At 45.7% G+C, this 22,016-nt stretch overlaps 2 protein-coding genes and 1 pseudogene across 3 annotated transcripts; all 3 read right to left on the reverse strand.

Moving 5' to 3' along the window:
• Positions 1-55: 55 nt before the first annotated feature.
• On the reverse strand, positions 56-6,357 carry LOC129374638 (alcohol dehydrogenase 1-like). Of its 2 annotated transcripts, XM_055053154.1 has the most exons (9): positions 6,293-6,357; positions 2,235-2,336; positions 1,985-2,126; positions 1,831-1,915; positions 1,516-1,735; positions 1,176-1,436; positions 972-1,104; positions 380-518; positions 56-299 (listed from the first exon to the last, which is right to left on the reverse strand). In XM_055053154.1, exons 1-9 carry the CDS (start codon positions 6,308-6,310, stop codon positions 266-268), a joined length of 1,134 nt encoding a protein of 377 aa, XP_054909129.1. In that variant the 5' UTR covers positions 6,311-6,357; the 3' UTR covers positions 56-265. The 2 variants fall into 2 exon arrangements, with proteins under 2 accessions (XP_054909129.1, XP_054909128.1); XM_055053153.1 differs by having other exon boundaries at positions 56-518.
• A 2,305-nt stretch (positions 6,358-8,662) lies between these two features.
• LOC129374882 (alcohol dehydrogenase 1-like) lies at positions 8,663-16,485 on the reverse strand. Its single transcript, XM_055053569.1, has 9 exons — positions 16,395-16,485; positions 15,656-15,757; positions 14,850-14,991; positions 14,222-14,309; positions 13,918-14,137; positions 13,576-13,836; positions 13,376-13,508; positions 8,941-9,079; positions 8,663-8,859 (listed from the first exon to the last, which is right to left on the reverse strand). Exons 1-9 carry the CDS (start codon positions 16,410-16,412, stop codon positions 8,829-8,831), a joined length of 1,134 nt encoding a protein of 377 aa, XP_054909544.1. The 5' UTR covers positions 16,413-16,485; the 3' UTR covers positions 8,663-8,828.
• An 874-nt stretch (positions 16,486-17,359) lies between these two features.
• Positions 17,360-21,888, reverse strand: LOC129374651 (serine palmitoyltransferase 2-like; annotated as a pseudogene).
• Positions 21,889-22,016: the final 128 nt, after the last annotated feature.

The raw sequence follows: 22,016 nt of genomic DNA on the forward strand, positions 1-22,016 counted from the left end.
TAATAAAAGAAAAAAAGTCTGAACAAATAATTGAACTGAATAATCAAAGAAATAATCAAAAATGAAGAAACTTTAGTGAAGTTTTACTTTATCATCATTTCATCTTTTAAGACGTCAGATTATCATCAGACTGAACTGTTCACATGATCATTATATTGAAGACAAAATCAGCTTCTAGGTGCATTCTGCAAACATCAGTCTAGAACTGGAAACAATCAATGCAGAATCCAGATCTGCCACAGGATGGAAACGTTGCTGGACGACGTCACTGCGGAGAAACCGTCAGCACGGCCCGGATGCTGCAGACACAGAAACATCCAGTCAGTTTCAGCCAGGAAGGAACATCCGGCGTGAATCTGAGCAGCGCTTTGGGTCGGACCACCGGCCGTTCTTCATCAGCTCCACGGCGTCGTTGATCTGCTCCAGCCTCAGGCTGTGGGTGATGAACTCGTCCACCATCAGCTTCCTGTCCAGGTAAGCTGTGACCATCTGGGAAACGCCGTCCTTCCCTTTAAACCCTGAAGCAGAGGAAGCATCATCAGGTACCGTCCCTTTAAGAGCAGGGCCGTGTCCAGACTGAAACCGCCGGGGGGCTGAGCATGACGAAAAACAGCCAAAAGAAATCTGAAACCACGTTTACATACACCTTCAAACTGCTTTTCAACAAAGTGATTTATTGTTGCTGTGGCGGCGCAGGGGGTTAGCACGCCCCGCTCTTGGACGCCTCAGTCCTCGACGTCGCGGGTTCGATTCCTGCTCCCGGCGACCTTTGCCTCTTTCCTGTCTGCCTACTGTCACAAAACAAAATACGAGCCTCCAGCACCACGAAAATAAAGAAATAAATTGTTTCTGTTGCAGAAGTTTATTATTATGATTCATTAAAACAGTGATGATGTCATGGCTTCAGCTGATGTGAAGAGTGGTTAGCTAATGCTAATGCTAACTCCAGAAGCTGCTGGTTCGTTTCTCACCTCCAAACAGAGTTCCCGTCCATTTCCGTCCAGTCATGAGCTGGATGGGCGAGGCGCTGAAGTTCTGCATGTCCGTCCAGCCGACGATCACGCTGACCCCCCAGCCGGGAGCGCACGACTCCAAGGCGCTGCGCTGCACGTAAACGCATCACTCATCAGTCCGCCCGCGTCATTCACACACCGCGAGACGGTCCTGACCCTCACCATGACCTCCACGTTCCCGATGCATTCGAAGGAGAAGTCCACTCCGCCGCCGGTCGTCTCCTGCAGCAGCTGCTGGATGGGTCTGCTGTGGTCGTTGGGGTTCACCACATCAGTGGCCCCCAACTTTTTGGCTTTCTCAAACTTCTCCGGGTTGATGTCGATGGCGATGATCCTTTTGGCTCCTGCCGCCCTGCAGCCCATGACTGCAGCCAGGCCCACGGCTCCCAGGCCGAACACGGCGCAGCTGGAGCCCGCCTCCACCTGCAGGCCATGGATTAGAGCCGTTGACGGTTTCCCTCACGAACCTGAGCGGTCTGGGCAGAGCGTCGTGTTTGGGCACCTGGGCGGTGTTGACGGCCGCTCCGTATCCGGTGCAGATGGCGCAGCCGATCAGACAGACCTTGTCCAGCGGCGCGGCCGGGTCGATCTTGGCCACAGAAATCTCCTTCACCACGGTGAACTCAGAGAAGCTGCTGGTTCCCAGGAACTGCAGCAGCTTCCTGCCCCTGCAGCTGATCCTGGAGCACTCAAAGCTCCGCTCATCAATTTGACCGGCCAACCTGAACACAACGTGCCATCCGTTACTTTCATATTGATCTGTAAACTAATAAAAACACCAATAAGATCTGGAAATGACGGGAAGATGAGCGGACACCCGTTGACGCAGAGGTTGGTCTTGGGACTCTTGCAGAGGCGGCATTCCCGACACTGAGGCATGAACAGCGGGATCACCGTGTCTCCTGGATCACAAACATGTCAGATTCAGCAGAGTTAAAGCAGAACCAGGCGGTGCGGCTGGTTCTACTGACCCGGCTGGAACTCTGTGACTCCAGGTCCGATGCTCTCCACCACACCGGCTGCTTCATGGCCAAAAACCGCCGGGAACAACTTCTGGTTCTGACATTTGCACAGGAAGTACAGATCCGACTGACACACTCCTGTTGCCACGATCTGCAGAGAAACGATGAAAGTGACGACAGTCAGAGATCAAGACAGCTTTGATTTAAGGCTCCAATGGTTCTCGCTTCATTATTCACATTTTGCTTCATTTGCTCTGACCTTGATCCGGATCTCCTTCTCCTGAGGCGGCGCCACCTCCACCTCCTCGATCACCAAGGGCTGGTTGAATTCCCAGGCTACTGCTGCCTTGCACCTGATGACCTGCAGACGGGCGAGCAGAGGTGAATTTATTAAACATCCCATAAATGTCCATCTATCTTCCAGCCTTATCCTGTCAGGAGGCGGGGTCACCTGGCAGGTCACCAGTCCATCGCCATGGCAACACAGAAACACACAGGACCAACATCCCCTCTCACACCGACGGAGAATTTAGAGAGACAAATTAACCTGACAGTCAGAACCCATGATGCACAGGGGAACATGCTAACTCCATGTTAACTTCATGCTAACTCCATGCTTACTTCATGCTAACTCCATGTTAACTTCATGCTAACTCCATGTTTGATTCATGCTAACTCCATGCTAACTCCATGTTAACTTTATGCTAACTCCATGCTAACTCCATGTTAACTTCATGCTAACTCCATGTTAACTCCATGCTAACTCCATGTTAACTTCATGCTAACTCCATGTTAACTTCATGATAACTCCATGTTAACTTCATGCTAACTCCATGCTAACTCCATGTTAACTTTATGCTAACTCCATGCTAACTCCATGTTAACTCCATGCTAACTCCATGTTAACTTCATGCTAACTCCATGTTAACTTCATGCTAACTCCATGTTAACTCCATGCTAACTCCATGCTAACTCCATGTTAACTTCATGCTAACTCCATGTTAACTCCATGCTAACTCCATGCTAACTCCATGTTAACTTTATGCTAACTCCATGCTAACTCCATGTTAACTTCATGCTAACTCCATGTTAACTTCATGCTAACTCCATGCTAACTCCATGTTAACTTCATGCTAACTCCATGCTAACTCCATGTTAACTTCATGCTAACTCCATGTTAACTTCATGCTAACTCCATGCTAACTCCATGTTAACTTTATGCTAACTCCATGCTAACTCCATGTTAACTTCATGCTAACTCCATGTTAACTCCATGCTAACTCCATGTTAACTTCATGCTAACTCCATGTTAACTTCATGCTAACTCCATGTTAACTTCATGCTAACTCCATGCTAACTCCATGTTAACTTTATGCTAACTCCATGCTAACTCCATGTTAACTCCATGCTAACTCCATGTTAACTTCATGCTAACTCCATGTTAACTTCATGCTAACTCCATGCTAACTCCATGTTACCTTCATGTTAACTCCATGTTAACTCCATGCTAACTCCATGCTAACTTCATGCTAACTCCATGTTAACTTCATGCTAACTCCATGCTAACTCCATGTTACCTTCATGTTAACTCCATGTTAACTCCATGCTAACTCCATGTTAACTTCATGCTAACTCCATGCTAACTCCATGTTAACTTCATGCTAACTCCATGCTAACTCCATGTTAACTTCATGCTAACTCCATGTTAACTTCATGCTAACTCCATGCTAACTCCATGTTAACTTTATGCTAACTCCATGCTAACTTCATGCTAACTCCATGTTAACTTCATGCTAACTCCATGCTAACTCCATGCTAACTCCATGCTAACTCCATGTTAACTTCATGCTAACTCCATGTTAACTCCATGCTAACTCCATGCTAACTCCATGTTAACTTTATGCTAACTCCATGCTAACTCCATGTTAACTTCATGCTAACTCCATGTTAACTTCATGCTAAACTCCATGCTAACTCCATGTTAACTTCATGCTAACTCCATGCTAACTCCATGTTAACTTCATGCTAACTCCATGTTAACTTCATGCTAACTCCATGTTAACTCCATGCTAACTCCATGTTAACTTCATGCTAACTCCATGTTAACTTCATGCTAACTCCATGTTAACTTCATGCTAACTCCATGCTAACTCCATGTTAACTTTATGCTAACTCCATGCTAACTCCATGTTAACTCCATGCTAACTCCATGTTAACTTCATGCTAACTCCATGTTAACTTCATGCTAACTCCATGTTAACTTCATGCTAACTCCATGCTAACTCCATGTTACCTTCATGTTAACTCCATGTTAACTCCATGCTAACTTCATGCTAACTCCATGTTAACTTCATGCTAACTCCATGCTAACTCCATGTTACCTTCATGTTAACTCCATGTTAACTTCATGCTAACTCCATGTTAACTTCATGCTAACTCCATGTTAACTTCATGCTAACTCCATGCTAACTCCATGCTAACTCCATGTTAACTTCATGCTAACTCCATGTTAACTCCATGCTAACTCCATGTTAACTTTATGCTAACTCCATGCTAACTCCATGTTAACTTCATGCTAACTCCATGTTAACTTCATGCTAACTCCATGCTAACTCCATGTTAACTTCATGCTAACTCCATGTTAACTCCATGCTAACTCCATGCTAACTCCATGTTAACTTCATGCTAACTCCATGTTAACTTCATGCTAACTCCATGTTAACTTCATGCTAACTCCATGCTAACTCCATGTTAACTTTATGCTAACTCCATGCTAACTCCATGTTAACTTCATGCTAACTCCATGTTAACTCCATGCTAACTCCATGTTAACTTCATGCTAACTCCATGTCAACTTCATGCTAACTCCATAACTTCATGCTAACTCCATGCTAACTCCATGTTAACTTTATGCTAACTCCATGCTAACTCCATGTTAACTCCATGCTAACTCCATGTTAACTTCATGCTAACTCCATGTTAACTTCATGCTAACTCCATGTTAACTTCATGCTAACTCCATGCTAACTCCATGCTAACTTCATGCTAACTCCATGTTAACTTCATGCTAACTCCATGCTAACTTCATGCTAACTCCATGTTAACTTCATGCTAACTCCATGCTAACTCCATGTTACCTTCATGTTAACTCCATGTTAACTCCATGCTAACTCCATGCTAACTCCATGTTAACTTCATGCTAACTCCATGTTAACTTCATGCTAACTCCATGCTAACTTCATGCTAACTCCATGTTAACTTCATGCTAACTCCATGCTAACTTCATGCTAACTCCATGTTAACTTCATGCTAACTCCATGTTAACTTCATGCTAACTCCATGCTAACTTCATGCTAACTCCATGCTAACTCCATGTTAACTTCATGCTAACTTCATACTAACTCCATGCTAACTCACTCAAAGACCCCAGGCCAGGAATCGAACCCAGGACCTTCTTGCTGCAAGGCAACAGTACTACCAGCTGCTCCACTGCAGCTTCCTGTAAATATGTATCCTGAAAATATAACATTTACTTTTGCTTAGGAAAGAAGGTAAACTTGAGACCCTGACCTTGAATCGAACCTCACTAATTGTTTTGTTTGCACTTTCTTTCTCCTTTTTATGTCGGATTTATGATTTGAAGTGGTTTCACTGAAAGTCGGTTTACTTTGTCTCCCTGTTACCATGAGGCTGAAGGTGAAGGAGCTGAACCAGATTCTTAATGCTGCAGCTGAAGGTGAAGGAGCTGCTGCGTCTCTTAAAGCTGCAGCTCCTTCAGGGCAGCCATGAAAAGTTTGTCTCTGCATTTTCCTTGATGAAGAACTGAACAGGCGCTGCAACAATTTCAGATTTATTCACAGAAGCAAAGTAAAACTGGACTAATTTTTGTGCAAAATTCAAGGTTTATTAAAGACTCCCCTCAATGGCAGGTTTGCTCATTTGCTACAAAATTAGATGGAAAATGTATTTTCCAAACATCTCATGCACTAACACCAGGAACATGAGACGATCTCTTAAACAGCCTCAGTTTGATCATCAGAGCAAATCTCAGCTCTGCTGCTGCAGCAGTAAACATCATGTCACTGGATGCAGCTTTCAGCCTTTTTACTTCTGCTTTTTGTTGCCAAACTTCTCACTTTGCTTTAAAAAAACATTTTAAACAGTTTTAAATGTTTTATCCAAACATTGCAGTGTGTAACAAAACGGTGAAAACTTTGACCCAGACATACAAATATTTACTGAAATGTTTCAAACTAGTTACAAAATGACTGAGACAGTAAATATGGTAAAACTTTGAGTTGCTGAGAAGCAGCTCACCTGTCCAGCTGTGGCCATCTGTCCTGCTGAAGGGAAATGACAGCGGCTCACATGGAGGCTGAGACTTTAACCTGCAGGTCAGACCAGATGACCTCTGGTTCATTTCAAACAAAACGTTTGACGGTTTTCAGAATAAAATCGTTGCAGGAAGTTCAGAGCTGGAGGCCTGAGCAACACGATTCAAAATGTGACCATTTCATTTCTCATCAGAAATAATCTGATGAATAAAACCAACAGGCTGCATTAAACCAGGAAGGATTGGACAATATTTCCATTTGAAACACTCACATGAAACTTGCTGTGGTTTTAGTTGAATGGAGTTTTATTTCTCCAGAGAGCTTTTAGTGTTTTTGGAATGAAAACAGGTTGGAGCATAAATTCATCGCTTTTTGTTGAAGAGGAATTATCATGTCAATTGTTATTTGTGTTATTGGCTGTTTTGCATCAAAGGGAAATAAACCTGGAGGCCTGGAAAGTCAGGGAGGAATTTGGATTTGGAAAAATGTGGAAGTAAAAACTGTGACAGACTGGCGACTTGTCCAGGTGACCCTGTCCGGGTGACCCCGTCCAGGTGACCCCGTCCAGGTGGATTTGTCCAGGTGACCCCGTCCAGGTGGACTTGTCCAGGTGACCCCGTCCAGGTGACCCCGTCCAGGTGGACTTGTCCAGGTGACCCCGTCCAGGTGACCCCGTCCAGGTGGACTTGTCCAGGTGACCCCGTCCAGGTGACCCTGTCCAGGTGACCCCGTCCAGGTGGACTTGTCCAGGTGACCCCGTCCAGGTGGACTTGTCCAGGTGACCCCGTCCAGGTGACCCCGCCTGGACCAACATTAACCCCTCACCCCCACCCCAGTGATAAACAAACTGTATTCACTTATTGCAGCTTGAATAAAATGCAACTGCATGGTTTTTGTGAAGAAGTCTGGATTGCTTTATGTATATTTTGCATGTTGTCTGTGACTGCTGCTCGTGGAGAGAGACATTTCAGAAAGCTAAAACTAATAAAACATTTTAGCAACCGACTTGCAAACTGTATGTGAACTGTTGGATGTAAAATTCACAAGCAGTGAATATTGTACTATATCAGTATTGGACCAAAGAAAGCCAGGCTGTGACGCTTCATATGGAACAAATAGACTCAAGAAATTCTAACAGTAGTTGTGCAGGGGGCCCAGTTTAATTTTTTGCCAAGGTTCCTAGTGGTGGCCCTGTTTATTGTAAATGAACTTTAATGATCAAAAATAACCAGAGTAACTAGGAAATGGTGCCAATCTGAACCTTCCACCACAAAGGAATGGAGACAAACTGTGAAGTCATGATGTAAGATGACTAAGGAAAACAAGAAGAGCAATGTCAGCAGAAATGGCAAAAATGGACAAACATCACATCAACACTTCAGGACTAATTTTGGGTCCCTTTGAGTTTTGTGTTACCAAAATAAGAGTCTCCTCCCAGTGAGTACCATTTGTTTTGATTGTTCTGTATTTTTTAGCTCTTATCATTTCTAAGTATTGTTTGACTTTCCTTTTTGAATGTACTCTGAAAATTTCAATAAAAATAAAGTTCTAAAAAAATAACCAGACTGAATGCAGGAAATGATTCAAACCAACCAACGTCGCCTGAATTCATTCTGCAGCCTGATGAACACATGAAGACCTCATCATGTGTTCATCACATGATGAGCTCTGGACCTGCTGACACACGTTAGTCTCTTGCAGAAGCAGCGACCCGACACCGAGGGACCAGCAGGACCAGCGTGTCTCCGGGACAGCAGACAGTGGCAGAAGATTTCATCTGTGAAAACAGTCAGGTTTAGCCCGACTGATTATTGTGAAGCCGGTTCCTGATGTTGCTCTGATCTGATGTTGCTCTGATCTGATGTTGCTCTGATCTGATGTTGCTCTGATCAACGCCGCCTTTTCCTCAGCTGATGGGAACAAGCAGCTTCCTGTGGGGTTTCAGGTCCTCTGCTGCTTTAGCCAACATCTGTCTGGTTGTTTCTAGCCAATCAGCTGCAACAACTTGTCACCATCAACACGCGACACAAAGACTTATTAGTAGAATCAGTCATAATAATTACCTTTTCTAAAAGACTCTGAAACTCATAAAGATGCTAAAATATAATCAACACTTATAGCTTCCTGGACCAGAAAGTATCTTTTGTCACTAAGGAAGGGAAACAGGAGAATTGTGGATCATTTGTCTGCAGAACAGTGATGTGTTATTTACTTCATATTCTATGCATGTAAAAAGAAACCGATGTGAAAGAGATGAACGCTTCTGATGCTGCTGCTGGACGAATAGGAGAACTGATGTGCAACACATTCAGAATAGAAAACATAGTTGACAGAACAAAGAACAACTCTGAGCTTGAACAAACACAACCTTCAGGTTGAATGATTTTATTTGCTCCAAATGTTTCATGACCCCAGATGTAACCATCAGGCAGGACAGATGAACCGTTGGCTGCTCACTGTGAACAGAAGCCAAACGCCCAGCCTGGCGAAGGAGACAACGTTTTGGGAGGAGCTTTGACTCAAGGAGAAACTCTCAGGACCGTCCGGATGCTGTGGAGCAAAGAGAGAAGAAGGAAAACTGGAAGGTTTGAACAACAGAAGAGCTTCTGTCTGGTGGCAATGAAAACGGACCACTGGCCGTTCTTCATCAGCTCCACGGCTTCATTGACTTTCTCCAGAGTCATGATGTGAGTGATGAACTCGTCCAGCTTCACCTTCCTGTCCAGGTAAGCTTTCACCATCTGAGGAACACCGTCCTTACTCTTGAACCCTGAGGCACATGAAGCACACATGAACTGATCCAGATTCAGGAACCAGATTCAGGTACTGAACCAGATTCAGGAACCAGATTCAGGAACCAGATTCAGGAACCAGATTCAGGTACTGAACCAGATTCAGGAACCAGATTCAGGAACCAGATTCAGGTACTGAACCAGATTCAGGAACCAGATTCAGGAACCAGATTCAGGAACCAGATTCAGGTATGAACCAGATTCAGGAACCAGATTCAGGAACCAGATTCAGGAACCAGATTCAGGTACTGAACCAGATTCAGGTACTGAACCAGATTCAGGAACCAGATTCAGGAACCAGATTCAGGAACTGATCCAGATTCAGGAACCAGAATCAGGAACCAGATTCAGGTACTGAACCAGATTCAAGAACCAGATTCAGGAACCAGATTCAGGAACCAGATTCAGGAACCAGATTCAGGAACCAGATTCAGGAACCAGATTCAGGAACCAGATTCAAGAACCAGATTCAGGTACTGAACCAGATTCAGGTACTGAACCAGATTCAGGAACCAGATTCAGGAACCAGATTCAGGTACTGAACCAGATTCAGGAACCAGATTCAGGAACTGAACCAGATTCAGGAACCAAATTCAGGAACCAGAATCAGGAACCAGATTCAGGTACTGAACCAGATTCAGGTACTGAACCAGATTCAGGAACCAAATTCAGGAACCAGAATCAGGAACCAGATTCAGGAACTGATCCAGATTCAGGAACCAGATTCAGGTACTGAACCAGATTCAGGAACCAGAATCAGGAACCAGATTTAGGAACCAGATTCAGGAACCAGATTCAGGAACCAGATTCAGGAACTGATCCAGATTCAGGAACCAGATTCAGGAACCAGATTCAGGTACTGAACCAGATTCAGGAACCAGATTCAGGAACCAGATTCAGGTACTGAACCAGATTCAGGAACCAGATTCAGGAACCAGATTCAGGAACCAGATTCAGGTACTGAACCAGATTCAGGAACCAGATTCAGGAACCAGATTCAGGTACTGAACCAGATTCAGGTACTGAACCAGATTCAGGAACCAGATTCAGGAACCAGATTCAGGAACTGATCCAGATTCAGGAACCAGAATCAGGAACCAGATTCAGGTACTGAACCAGATTCAGGAACCAGATTCAGGAACCAGATTCAGGAACTGATCCAGATTCAGGAACCAGATTCAAGAACCAGATTCAGGAACCAGATTCAGGTACTGAACCAGATTCAGGAACCAGATTCAGGAACCAGATTCAGGAACCAGATTCAGGAACCAGATTCAGGAACCAGATTCAGGTACTGAACCAGATTCAGGAACCAGATTCAGGAACCAGATTCAGGTACTGAACCAGATTCAGGTACTGAACCAGATTCAGGAACCGAATTCAGGAACCAGAATCAGGAACCAGATTCAGGAACTGATCCAGATTCAGGAACCAGATTCAGGTACTGAACCAGATTCAGGAACCAGAATCAGGAACCAGATTTAGGAACCAGATTTCAGGAACCAGATTCAGGAACCAGATTCAGGAACTGATCCAGATTCAGGAACCAGATTCAGGAACCAGATTCAGGAACCAGATTCAGGTACTGAACCAGATTCAGGAACCATTCAGGAACCAGATTCAGGTACTGAACCAGATTCAGGAACCAGATTCAGGAACCAGATTCAGGAACCAGATTCAGGTACTGAACCAGATTCAGGTACTGAACCAGATTCAGGAACCAGATTCAGGAACCAGATTCAGGTACTGAACCAGATTCAAGAACCAGATTCAGGAACCATTCAGGAACCAGATTCAGGAACCAGATTCAGGAACCAGATTCAAGAACCAGATTCAGGTACTGAACCAGATTCAGGTACTGAACCAGATTCAGGAACCAGATTCAGGAACCAGATTCAGGTACTGAACCAGATTCAAGAACCAGATTCAGGAACCAGATTCAGGAACCAGATTCAGGTACTGAACCAGATTCAGGTACTGAACCAGATTCAGGAACCAAATTCAGGAACCAGAATCAGGAACCAGATTCAGGAACTGATCCAGATTCAGGAACCAGATTCAGGTACTGAACCAGATTCAGAAACCAGAATCAGGAACCAGATTTAGGAACCAGATTCAGGAACCAGATTCAGGAACCAGATTCAGGAACTGATCCAGATTCAGGAACCAGATTCAGGAACTGATCCAGATTCAGGAACCAGAATCAGGAACCAGATTCAGGTACTGAACCAGATTCAAGAACCAGATTCAGGAACCAGATTCAGGAACCAGATTCAGGAACCAGATTCAGGAACCAGATTCAAGAACCAGATTCAGGTACTGAACCAGATTCAGGTACTGAACCAGATTCAGGAACCAGATTCAGGAACCAGATTCAGGTACTGAACCAGATTCAGGAACCAGATTCAGGAAACTGAACCAGATTCAGGAACCAGATTCAGGAACCAGATTCAGGAACCAGATTCAGGTACTGAACCAGATTCAGGTACTGAACCAGATTCAGGAACCAAATTCAGGAACCAGAATCAGGAACCAGATTCAGGAACTGATCCAGATTCAGGAACCAGATTCAGGTACTGAACCAGATTCAGGAACCAGAATCAGGAACCAGATTTAGGAACCAGATTCAGGAACCAGATTCAGGAACCAGATTCAGGAACTGATCCAGATTCAGGAACCAGATTCAGGAACCAGATTCAGGTACTGAACCAGATTCAGGAACCAGATTCAGGAACCAGATTCAGGAACCAGATTCAGGTACTGAACCAGATTCAGGAACCAGATTCAGGAACCAGATTCAGGTACTGAACCAGATTCAGGAACCAGATTCAGGAACCAGATTCAGGAACTGATCCAGATTCAGGAACCAGAATCAGGAACCAGATTCAGGTACTGAACCAGATTCAGGAACCAGATTCAGGAACCAGATTCAGGAACTGATCCAGATTCAGGAACCAGATTCAAGAACCAGATTCAGGAACCAGATTCAGGTACTGAACCAAATTCAGGAACCAGATTCAGGAACCAGATTCAGGAACAGATTCAGGAACCAGATTCAGGTACTGAACCAGATTCAGGAACCAGATTCAGGAACCAGATTCAGGTACTGAACCAGATTCAGGTACTGAACCAGATTCAGGAACCAAATTCAGGAACCAGAATCAGGAACCAGATTCAGGAACTGATCCAGATTCAGGAACCAGATTCAGGTACTGAACCAGATTCAGGAACCAGAATCAGGAACCAGATTTAGGAACCAGATTCAGGAACCAGATTCAGGAACCAGATTCAGGAACTGATCCAGATTCAGGAACCAGATACAGGAACCAGATTCAGGTACTGAACCAGATTCAGGAACCAGAATCAGGAACCAGATTTAGGAACCAGATTCAGGAACCAGATTCAGGAACCAGATTCAGGAACTGATCCAGATTCAGGAACCAGATTCAGGAACCAGATTCAGGTACTGAACCAAATTCAGGAACCAGATTCAGGAACCAGATTCAGGTACTGAACCAGATTCAGGAACCAGATTCAGGAACCAGATTCAGGTACTGAACCAGATTCAGGTACTGAACCAGATTCAGGAACCAGATTCAGGAACCAGATTCAGGAACTGATCCAGATTCAGGAACCAGAATCAGGAACCAGATTCAGGTACTGAACCAGATTCAGGAACCAGATTCAGGAACCAGATTCAGGAAACTGATCCAGATTCAGGAACCAGATTCAAGATCCAGATTCAGGAACCAGATTCAGGTACTGAACCAAATTCAGGAACCAGATTCAGGAACCAGATTCAGGAACCAGATTCAGGAACCAGATTCAGGTACTGAACCAGATTCAGGAACCAGATTCAGGTACTGAACCAGATTCAGGTACTGAACCAGATTCAGGAACCAAATTCAGGAACCAGAATCAGGAACCAGATTCAGGAACTGATCCAGATTCAGGAACCAGATTCAGGTACTGAACCAGATTCAGGAACCAGAATCAGGAACCAGATTTAGGAACCAGATTCAGGAACCAGATTCAGGAACCAGATTCAGGAACTGATCCAGATTCAGGAACCAGATTCAGGAACCAGATTCAGGTACTGAACCAGATTCAGGAACCAGATTCAGGAACCAGATTCAGGTACTGAACCAGATTCAGGAACCAGATTCAGGAACCAGATTCATGCCAGGATGGCTGCAGGACTTTTCCTGCCTCAGTGTCTGCTGAGGTTGGCTTCCTGTGGTCTTAAAACCTCAGATTGACTCTTCTGGTCTCACCTCCAAACAGGGTGCCCTTCCATGTTCGGCCCGCGATGAGCTGAATGGGTCGGGCGGCAAAATCATGCAGATCTGTCCAGCCGACAAGAACGCTGACACCCCAACCCTTCACACAAGACTCCAGGGCGCTGCGCTGCAGAGGAGCGGAGCACGTCAGACATCTTGATTTATTATTTTAGCTTGTACCAGATGATCCTCACCATGACTGCAACATTTCCTACACACTCCAGGGAGTAGTCCACTCCTCCATCAGTCATCTCAGCCAGCACCTGGTTGATGGGTCTGCTGTGATCTTTGGGGTTCACAAACTCAGTGGCACCAAACACTTTGGCTTTCTCAAACTTCTCTGGGTTGATGTCAACAGCGATGATCCTTTTGGCTCCTGCAAACTTACAGCCCATGACTGCAGCCAGGCCCACGGCTCCAAGACCGAACACGGCGCAGGTGGAGCCCGCCTCCACCTGCAGGAGCACACGCTCACATTAGCTTACTGCACAGTGCTTCGATGTCCACACCGTGCCTCAGAGACTTTCAGGTACGACCTTAGCAGTGTTGACCGCTGCGCCGAACCCTGTGCAGACCCCACAACCAAGGAGGCAGACTTTATCCAGAGGGGCAGCCAGGTCAATCTTGGCCACTGCTATCTGGTTAAGAACTGTGTACTGAGAGAAGGTGCTGGTCCCCAAAAACTGCAGCAGCTTCTTCCCCTTACAGCTCAGTCTGGTTTCATCTAAAGCCATCACATCATAGCGGTCAGCGGCCCTGAGAACAAAAGTGACTATCTGGCTTTTAAACTGTAAAAATATTGAAGATCTGATGAAATCACGAATAAAGAAATCAACCTACCATCCTTTGACACACTGGTTGGTCTTTGGGCTTTTACAAAAGCGACACTCTCGACACTGGGAGATGAACAGAGGAATAACCTTGTCCCCTGAATATTAAAGAAGTCATTTTAAGCATTTTAATGCAAGACGAAGATGAAATGATGTGACACTTTGTTTGGATCAGTCAGGATCAGAGCGGAAACGAATTGCTTTGTTGCAGTTTGTCCCTTTAAGGAACTTTGTCAGGAACATTACGGTTTCATTTTCCCAGCTGATTTCAGGTTAAGAATTTTATTGGTTTCTGAGGAGAAAATGCGGTGAGAATATGAAGTGATCCAGACTGACGGTTTTATTTTATTATTGACTGAAAGCCAACAGTGGAGTTGGTCAAGTTGATGCCTGCAAGGCACTCAGGTTCTGTGGGGGCGGCATCACCCTTCCACCACCGTGCTTCACAGTGGGTACAGATCTGCTGCGTCTGGGTCTCCACTCCAGTCTCACCAGCCCAGAAGTCTTATCCTCCTCCAGACTTATGTCCTGTTGCCATCTTGTTTCCAGAAAGGCTTTTTCCAGGTAACAACTTGGCATTGTGCAGACTTTGGTTGACACACGGCTCCAAGAGGCTCTCAGAGTTGGGTTTGACTCACCTGGCTGAAATTCAGTGACACCGGGCCCAACGCTCTCCACTATGCCAGCTCCCTCATGTCCGAGAACCACCGGGAAGCCATCTTTGTGCATTCCCTCAAACAGGTGGTACAGGTCTGTGTGGCAGACACCTGTGGCCACAATCTGCAAACAGGGAAATCACTCAGCTTCATTCCTTACTGAATCCGACAATATTTGATGCCTGGTGACTATAGCAGGCTGAGTTGTTAGCCATGCTAACTGACGTCAGATGTAAGCAGGGCTGCAGACGATGTTCCAGCTGTACACACAGATAAGCACACGAGTGACTCCAGCTGGGCCATTCACATGAGGAGTGTGCCATTCATGGCACATCTGTAACCCAGCTGAGGCCCTGGATCTGTTTTGTTCTTTGGAAGTGATTATGATTATGGGATGCCAATAGTTTGTAGACGTGAAACTTTCAGATTTTCTTTCTTCGTCATATGGAAAGTTTCCAGGCAGTGGCTGGAAACATAAATGATGAAAACTGGGCTTTAGTCCAGCAGCAGCTGCAGGAGAGCAGGGAGGCGGAGGGACAGACTGCCACGCATCACGCAGGACAAACAACCAAACTAGGGCTTGGAAATGAATGACCTCTTATTACAGGTTAAATAACCCAAATTATTTCTGTTAATTTTTAACTGTGAGCAAACAGAACCGACAGTCTCTGCTGACTGTGGTGTTTGGACTGAGAGAGGAAGCTGGAGTACCTGAAGGACCCACACCTGCAGAAAGAGCTGCTGAAATGTTGACTGAACGGCGCGGATCGTGTTTGTGGCTCACTCACCTTGATGCGAACCTCGTTGGCCTGAGGAGGAGCGACCTCAATCTCCTCGATGACCAGGGGCTTGTTGGGCTCCCAGGCCACCGCTGCCTTGCACCTGATGACCTAAAGCAGTGCTGACATCAGCTGCTTCTGCTCTCAAATTGTTCCTGACAAACTGGAACCAAAAGGCTTCCAGGTTCAGTTTCAAGCATCTCTGCTGAGTTTGAGCGGTTCATGTTTAAATCTCACTTTCAGGAGACGCATGGAGACAAAGGGAGAATAAAACCGACTGATCAAACTTCATGTTTTCCATGGCAAACAGCATCTTTTAAGACAATTTAGTTATATTTTATTCTGTCATCAGAGTAAAACACAAGGAAATGAATACTTTTCCTTGTACATATTTGTTCAACATCCTTAATCTATTTGACATTTTTGGCCTTTTTCCAATTTTTTTCCTTTGTCCCTTTCTGGCCTCAAGCTGCTGAACGCCTGTCAATATCTGCAGCTGCGTAAAACTGACAGGATAATTTGAAACCAAGTTAAAATACCTCAAGCTACAGATGACTTTCATTATTTTCTTTTCTCAGAAAATCAGGAAAAACATCAAGATTTAAAACCTTCAGCAGTTTGAAGGAGATTTGTCGACTTCAGTCGCTGATCAAATGTTTTTGCTTTAATGAAAACCATAAGTTTAACCAACACATGAAAAAACTGCAGATGCATGTAGATGTGCCGTGAAAGTGAGAAGTTAACCTACCTTACCAGCTGTCGCCATTTCTACAGAGTAAAACAGACAGGAGGTTCGAGGAACGAACAAAGTTTGGTTGAAATCCTGCAGCTGAAGCTGAAGTTATGCAACTGTGCAGAAGGGGGAGGTTCTCTGGATGGTTTTCAACATATTGAATCTTTAGCCCACCACTTATATAAAAGGGAAATAAAGCATCATTTTGTTATTTCATACAATGCCTCAGCTGGTGGCTCTCAACCTGTGACTCAGGTTTTACCCAGAGGAACCTGCAGGATCTGGGCCCCATGTGACAGTTTATTTTCCTATTTAATTTCTGTTTATATGTTTATTTTTAGACTGCTGCCTTGCAGCAAGAAGGTTCTGGGTTCAAATCCCACTCTGGAGTCTGTGAACGGTTAAAGTTAGCACGACTTCCTCCCACAGTCCAAAAACACGACTGTTAGTTTACAGCAACTAACCAACCTAACCAACTAACTGTCCTCTCAGATTGAACGGCTGCCTGGTTGGGCCTGTCCAACGCAGACTGACAACACGATGCATTCAGACAAAGTCTAGAAAGTTTCTGGTCGGTAAAGTATTTCTGATTGTTCAATCGTCATCATTGTCTGAGCAGCTCAGTCCAGAACCTTCTTCCTGCAGTTCCTGGTGGCTTGGTGTACTTACACTTAATCTGCCAAACATGCTGTAATCTCATGAAACTGTCTCCAAAGTTGTTACAGATTAATGTTGATAATAATGCAGTAGAATGAAAAGGCTGCAGGCAAATCCAGATCTGTATTGTTTTAATGATGTGCTGATTGAACTGGAACAGTGGCAGCTCATACATGAACATCTTGCTGCAGTGATTCTGGTGGAGCATCTTAGAGCATGAAATCCAAGTCAACAGAAACACATCCAGCGTTCACAACTTCTGGTAAAGACCACAAATAAAGATGCTCAACATTTTCCAAATCTGTAAAAATGACTTCAAGGCACTAAAATCCACCAGAGAACGTCTGGAACTGAAACGAGACGGAGGAAATCGGCACAAACACCAGAGGCCGACAGTCCAGCACAGCGGTGGAGGAATGATGGTTTGGGCTCGTTTGGACCGGACCATCAACTCGTCTGAGCCTGTCGCCTCGCATCACCTTCAGTGTTTCTGCCTCTAAAGCTTCAGCTGAGAACATTAAGGAAATAATCCTCCAACTGGACAAATATGTCAAAATCTGGAACATAAAAAATACCTGAAATCAAACATCCTGCTCCACTCTGCCCCCAAGTGGCCTTTTGTGATCCTGCATCCTCTAACGTTGTAATCTGACATAATAATCTGTTCTAGTTACCTTGAAACTGTTTTATAATCTGGGAAAGGCCAAATCAATGCTGGGATGCAGTGTGTGAACTCCTAAAACTGAAATAAGAACCTGATCTGATCAGAACCCGATCAGAACCTGATCGGATCAGGTTCTGCTGTTTTATTATCTTCATCCTTCAGAAGCTCAGCACCGCCGTGACAATAAACCAGATCCTGAACAATGTAACTTTGGACCAACCAGATGACAGGAGATATGAACACGTCACTCATTGAGCAAACAAAGCAACAGGAAACTATTTTGTTAGCCAACATCATATTTTACAGACAGATGAAAAGCTCAGCTGGAAAACATGGAGAACTTGCAGCTGAATAGAGCATCAGGTGGATGAAGGATGATGTTACTGGTTTCTGCCTCACAGAGTCAGAAAAACACAGAATGAGAAGAAGAGGAGCTTCTTCCACGCAGCAGTTGGAGGCCAGGCTGTTTCTGATGGGCCGTCATCAGGGACCACAGGGAAGACTTGTGATGCATCTGACCTGTGTCCTCGTAGACGCCGTCATCAAAGGGTCGCGACCCAGACGGCTGGATCCTGTGACGCGAATACTTGAGCTGAAGAAGGTCACCGACCTCACTGGTGGCTCGCAGCGCCTGTGGAGACATTCATGACTAAATGTTTCAGCTTTTGGCCTGAAACAGCAAAGCAACAAACATGGAAACATGTTGCTATGATGACGGTCAGGAACGCTCCTTACATCAGCCTCTACTCTTCAATCTGTGCTTAATATTTGAATTTTCTTTGGTTCAACATAAATATTGACTGTTATTTCTGCGGCGCATCATGACAGAGGAACCAACAGGACGTTACAGTCGGTTTCCTGCAAACCTTCTGACGCATCGTTTGGTTTTCCCAGTCAGACTGAACTTCATCTTGTTTCCTATGGATCAGCAGGCCACAGGATTCAAACTATTGCATCACCACTGGAGGATGCTTTCTTGTTGCACTGTCCTTCCACTTAACTTTCCTTTGCTCTCTGAGTAGAGAACCTCTTTAGCGATGACTTCCAGCACAAACCAGAACATTTCTGTTATGTTAGGTCTGATCCCTCACTTTAACTTCCTCTGGCAACAGGGAAAAGGTCCAACCAGCATGAAGATGAAGCTTACCTTCATAATCGGGCCGAACAATAAAGAGATCAAATGTGGCCCCTCCCACCGCCTGCAGCCTTCCAGGCTGCTGCGTTTTACAGGATCCATCCATCCTGGCAGCAGCCGACCTCTGCATGTGAAGGTCAACACATTTACAGTCAGCAGGAGGAGACGCTTGAAGACAAAAGGATTCAGGGTCACGTATTTGTGTGGATCAAGAAAACGAAGCAGAAGATGAAAGAAACAGAAACCACTCAAAGCAGGAGACGAAGATGAAGCTGCTCTTCCTCTTCACCTCGTCTTGCTCTCCTGTTTGCACAAGAGAAGAAGAATCAGGTTTGATATGGGTTCACATGTTCCAGGGTTTCTGATCCACCTGAACACATCGACCCGATCCACAGCCTTCGATGAAACCTGAGTGAGGTTTCAGCATCAGAAGTGAGAACGGCGGGTCTGAAAGCAGAAACAAGGCCAGAACCGTCCAAACGTCAAACATCTCTGAGAGGAATGAACTACAACAGGATGAAGAACCCAAAAACATCTCCAATGCAGGTGACTTTCCTCTTCAGCACTTTGTTTCTGCCGGGTTTGAACCTGGACTCTGTGGAAGGTTGAAATTCAGCAGGAATGAGGATTTGCTCAGAAACCTGCAGCGTTTCTCACCTGGTCCAGCAGCTCCCTGGAATGAGCCGCCGAGACGCAGAAGCGCGCCCGCGACTCGATGATGGGCGTGGCCAGGAAGCCTACCACCACCACGCCGATGTTTCTGCTCAGCATCTCGCGGCCAAACGCTCTGCCGGGACACAACGGGGAGAAGTCAGTGCCTGTGGCCTGAGGTCAAAGGTCAGCTGCTGCAGCCTCACCCCATCTTGGCGGGCAGGTAGAGCATCATGGGAACGACGGGCGAGTCGTCGTTCCCGTAGATGATGAAGCCCATTTCCCGAAGTCTCAGCCAGAAGTAGGCGGTGTTCTCAGCCAGCTGCTGGATCCGGTCAGAACCTGGACCAGAACAGACAAGAGCTACAATCTGTGGAAAGAAAACACACCCTGTGTGACAGAAACTAAGTACACCCTGCTGGTCCACTTGGTTCTGTCCAGGCAGGTTCGCGGTTAAAGGTCAGAGCACATCAGACCATTGTGTTAAATCACTTCTCAAGACTCACTTCTACTGTCCTGACCTTTGACCCCGCGGGAAATGCTGATATTTGTTTTGGGTTATTTTATGTTTTCTGCATGTTTTATGTTTTTGTCAAAAGTCACCAGATCCATCATCGCCAAGCTTTGAAGCAAACAATGTCTTTCTGACCACAGGACTGGCCACGCCCCTCAGGGCCCCCTGGCTCCGCCCACTTTGACTGAATTATGTTTTGTTTTACAGCGAGTCCTTCACAGGACGGCTGTCTGTAAACGTCTGTTACTCTGTCAGCTCAGCTGGTGAAGGAAACTGAATGAATTCAGCCGGTCTGGACCTGAAACCAGCTGGTCCACATTCAGAATGATGACGGATGAAAAACAGGACAAAACCACCAGGCTGGCGATAAGAAGATGTGAAGTAAAGCTGGTTCCTCATTTTACTGAGCTGCACTGACCCCTTGTGGCTACTAGTGAGCTACTACTACTACTAGCAGGAGCTGATTCTGGAAGAAAAACTTCCCTACTAATAAATTACTTTAAATTAAGTTATGAGCTGTGACAGCTCCAAAAATATAATAAAATAATCTTCATGTTAATACTAATTATTCCAATTATTAATATTCAAGTCAGAAGATGAATATTTATTGCACTGAAAGGAAGAAAATGATGTAAATGAGGTAAACGGGGTAGAAACTTGAGTCGTGCGTACCTATCGTTGTTCCGTCTTCTCCCATAATGCACTTCATAGAAGTGATGATTTGCTCCACCACAGGAGGAGACATGGAGGTGGCGTACACGGCGCTGTGTGAGTGGCAGCGCAGGAAGTCGATGAGCTCCTGCAGCACAAACCAAGCAGCTTTAACCGACCCAGTTCTGCTCAGACGGGTCAGCACGGCTCGGGTCTCCTGCAGAGCCTCACCCTCTTCCCTGCGACGTAGCCCCTTGCAGCTCCGAAGCTCTTGGTGAAGGTTCCCATCATGACGTCCACGTCACGCCGGTCGAGGCCGAAGTGATCCACCACGCCTCAGCCCCTGGGGCCCAGGGCGCCGATGCTGTGGGCCTCGTCCAGGTACAGGTAGGCCCGGTACCGCCTCTTCAGGGCCATCACCTCCGGCAGCCGCACTATGCTGCCCTCCATGCTGCAGCAGCAAACAGGACCTGCAGCTACAGGACCTGCAGCAGCAAACAGGACCTGCAGCAGCAAACAGGACCTGCAGCAGCAATAGGACCTGCTGCAGCAACAGGACCTGCAGCAGCAGGACCTGCAGCAGCAATAGGACCTGCTGCAGCAACAGGACCTGCAGCAGCAATAGGACCTGCAGCAGCAATAGGACCTGCTGCAGCAACAGGACCTGCAGCAGCAGGACCTGCAGCAGCAATAGGACCTGCTGCAGCAGGAGGACCCGCAGCTGAATCTCTAAATCAACATTTAATCTTTATGTTGGTCTTGCAATTGTATAAACATTTTCTGGAAAGCGTTTCATCTGATCACAAGTCAACGATTCTTAAACCTTCTTTTTGATGAAGCTCCAGACTCTACTTGATGCAGATATTAAATCTTTGCCTGTAATTCTCTTATTTCTAGAAAACAAATGTACATTACTGACACTACTGTAGGGGCCACACATCAGGTCCCTACAGCTGATATGTGGCTCTCACAGATCTCACAATTGAAAAACTGAATCATGATCTTCATCAAAAATCTGACAGATTCTGGGATCTGAATCATCAGCTGGAGACGAGGGCTGACCTCTGACCTCTCCACAGGAGGAAGGAGCGTTAGGGGCCCTAGAGGAGGGGCCCATTAGGGGCCAACCTCACCTGTAGATCCCTTCCACCATGATGAGGATCTTCTTCCAGGGCCGGTGGGTCCGCGGCTGGCTGTGAACTATAGCTTCTCTCAGCAGTTTCTTGAGGCTCTGCATGTCTGCCAGACAGAACCGGTCCAAATGAAACACAGCAGCACGGAGGACCCAGAGACACCACAGCCACCGATGTTTGACCGGGAGACAAGGCCTGCATCGTCTCACAGATTTATCACTCATTGAAAACA

This window comes from Poeciliopsis prolifica, unplaced genomic scaffold, assembly GCF_027474105.1.
Source record: "Poeciliopsis prolifica strain line A6 unplaced genomic scaffold, Auburn_PproV2 SCAFFOLD037, whole genome shotgun sequence".
NCBI classification, from domain to species: domain Eukaryota; kingdom Metazoa; phylum Chordata; class Actinopteri; order Cyprinodontiformes; family Poeciliidae; genus Poeciliopsis; species Poeciliopsis prolifica.

Excerpts from the sequence above, each read along its gene's own strand:
- LOC129374638 (XM_055053153.1), bottom strand. Across the intron at positions 1,736-1,830 it reads ACCAACCTCTGCGTCAACGG|GTTGGCCGGTCAAATTGATG; the intron begins GTGTCCGCTCAT and ends CGTTGTGTTCAG. Across the intron at positions 519-971 it reads GACGGGAACTCTGTTTGGAG|GGTTTAAAGGGAAGGACGGC; the intron begins GTGAGAAACGAA and ends CCTCTGCTTCAG.
- LOC129374882 (XM_055053569.1), bottom strand. Across the intron at positions 14,310-14,849 it reads TGTCACTGAATTTCAGCCAG|GGGACAAGGTTATTCCTCTG; the intron begins GTGAGTCAAACC and ends TTTAATATTCAG. Across the intron at positions 9,080-13,375 it reads GAAGGGCACCCTGTTTGGAG|GGTTCAAGAGTAAGGACGGT; the intron begins GTGAGACCAGAA and ends CATGTGCCTCAG.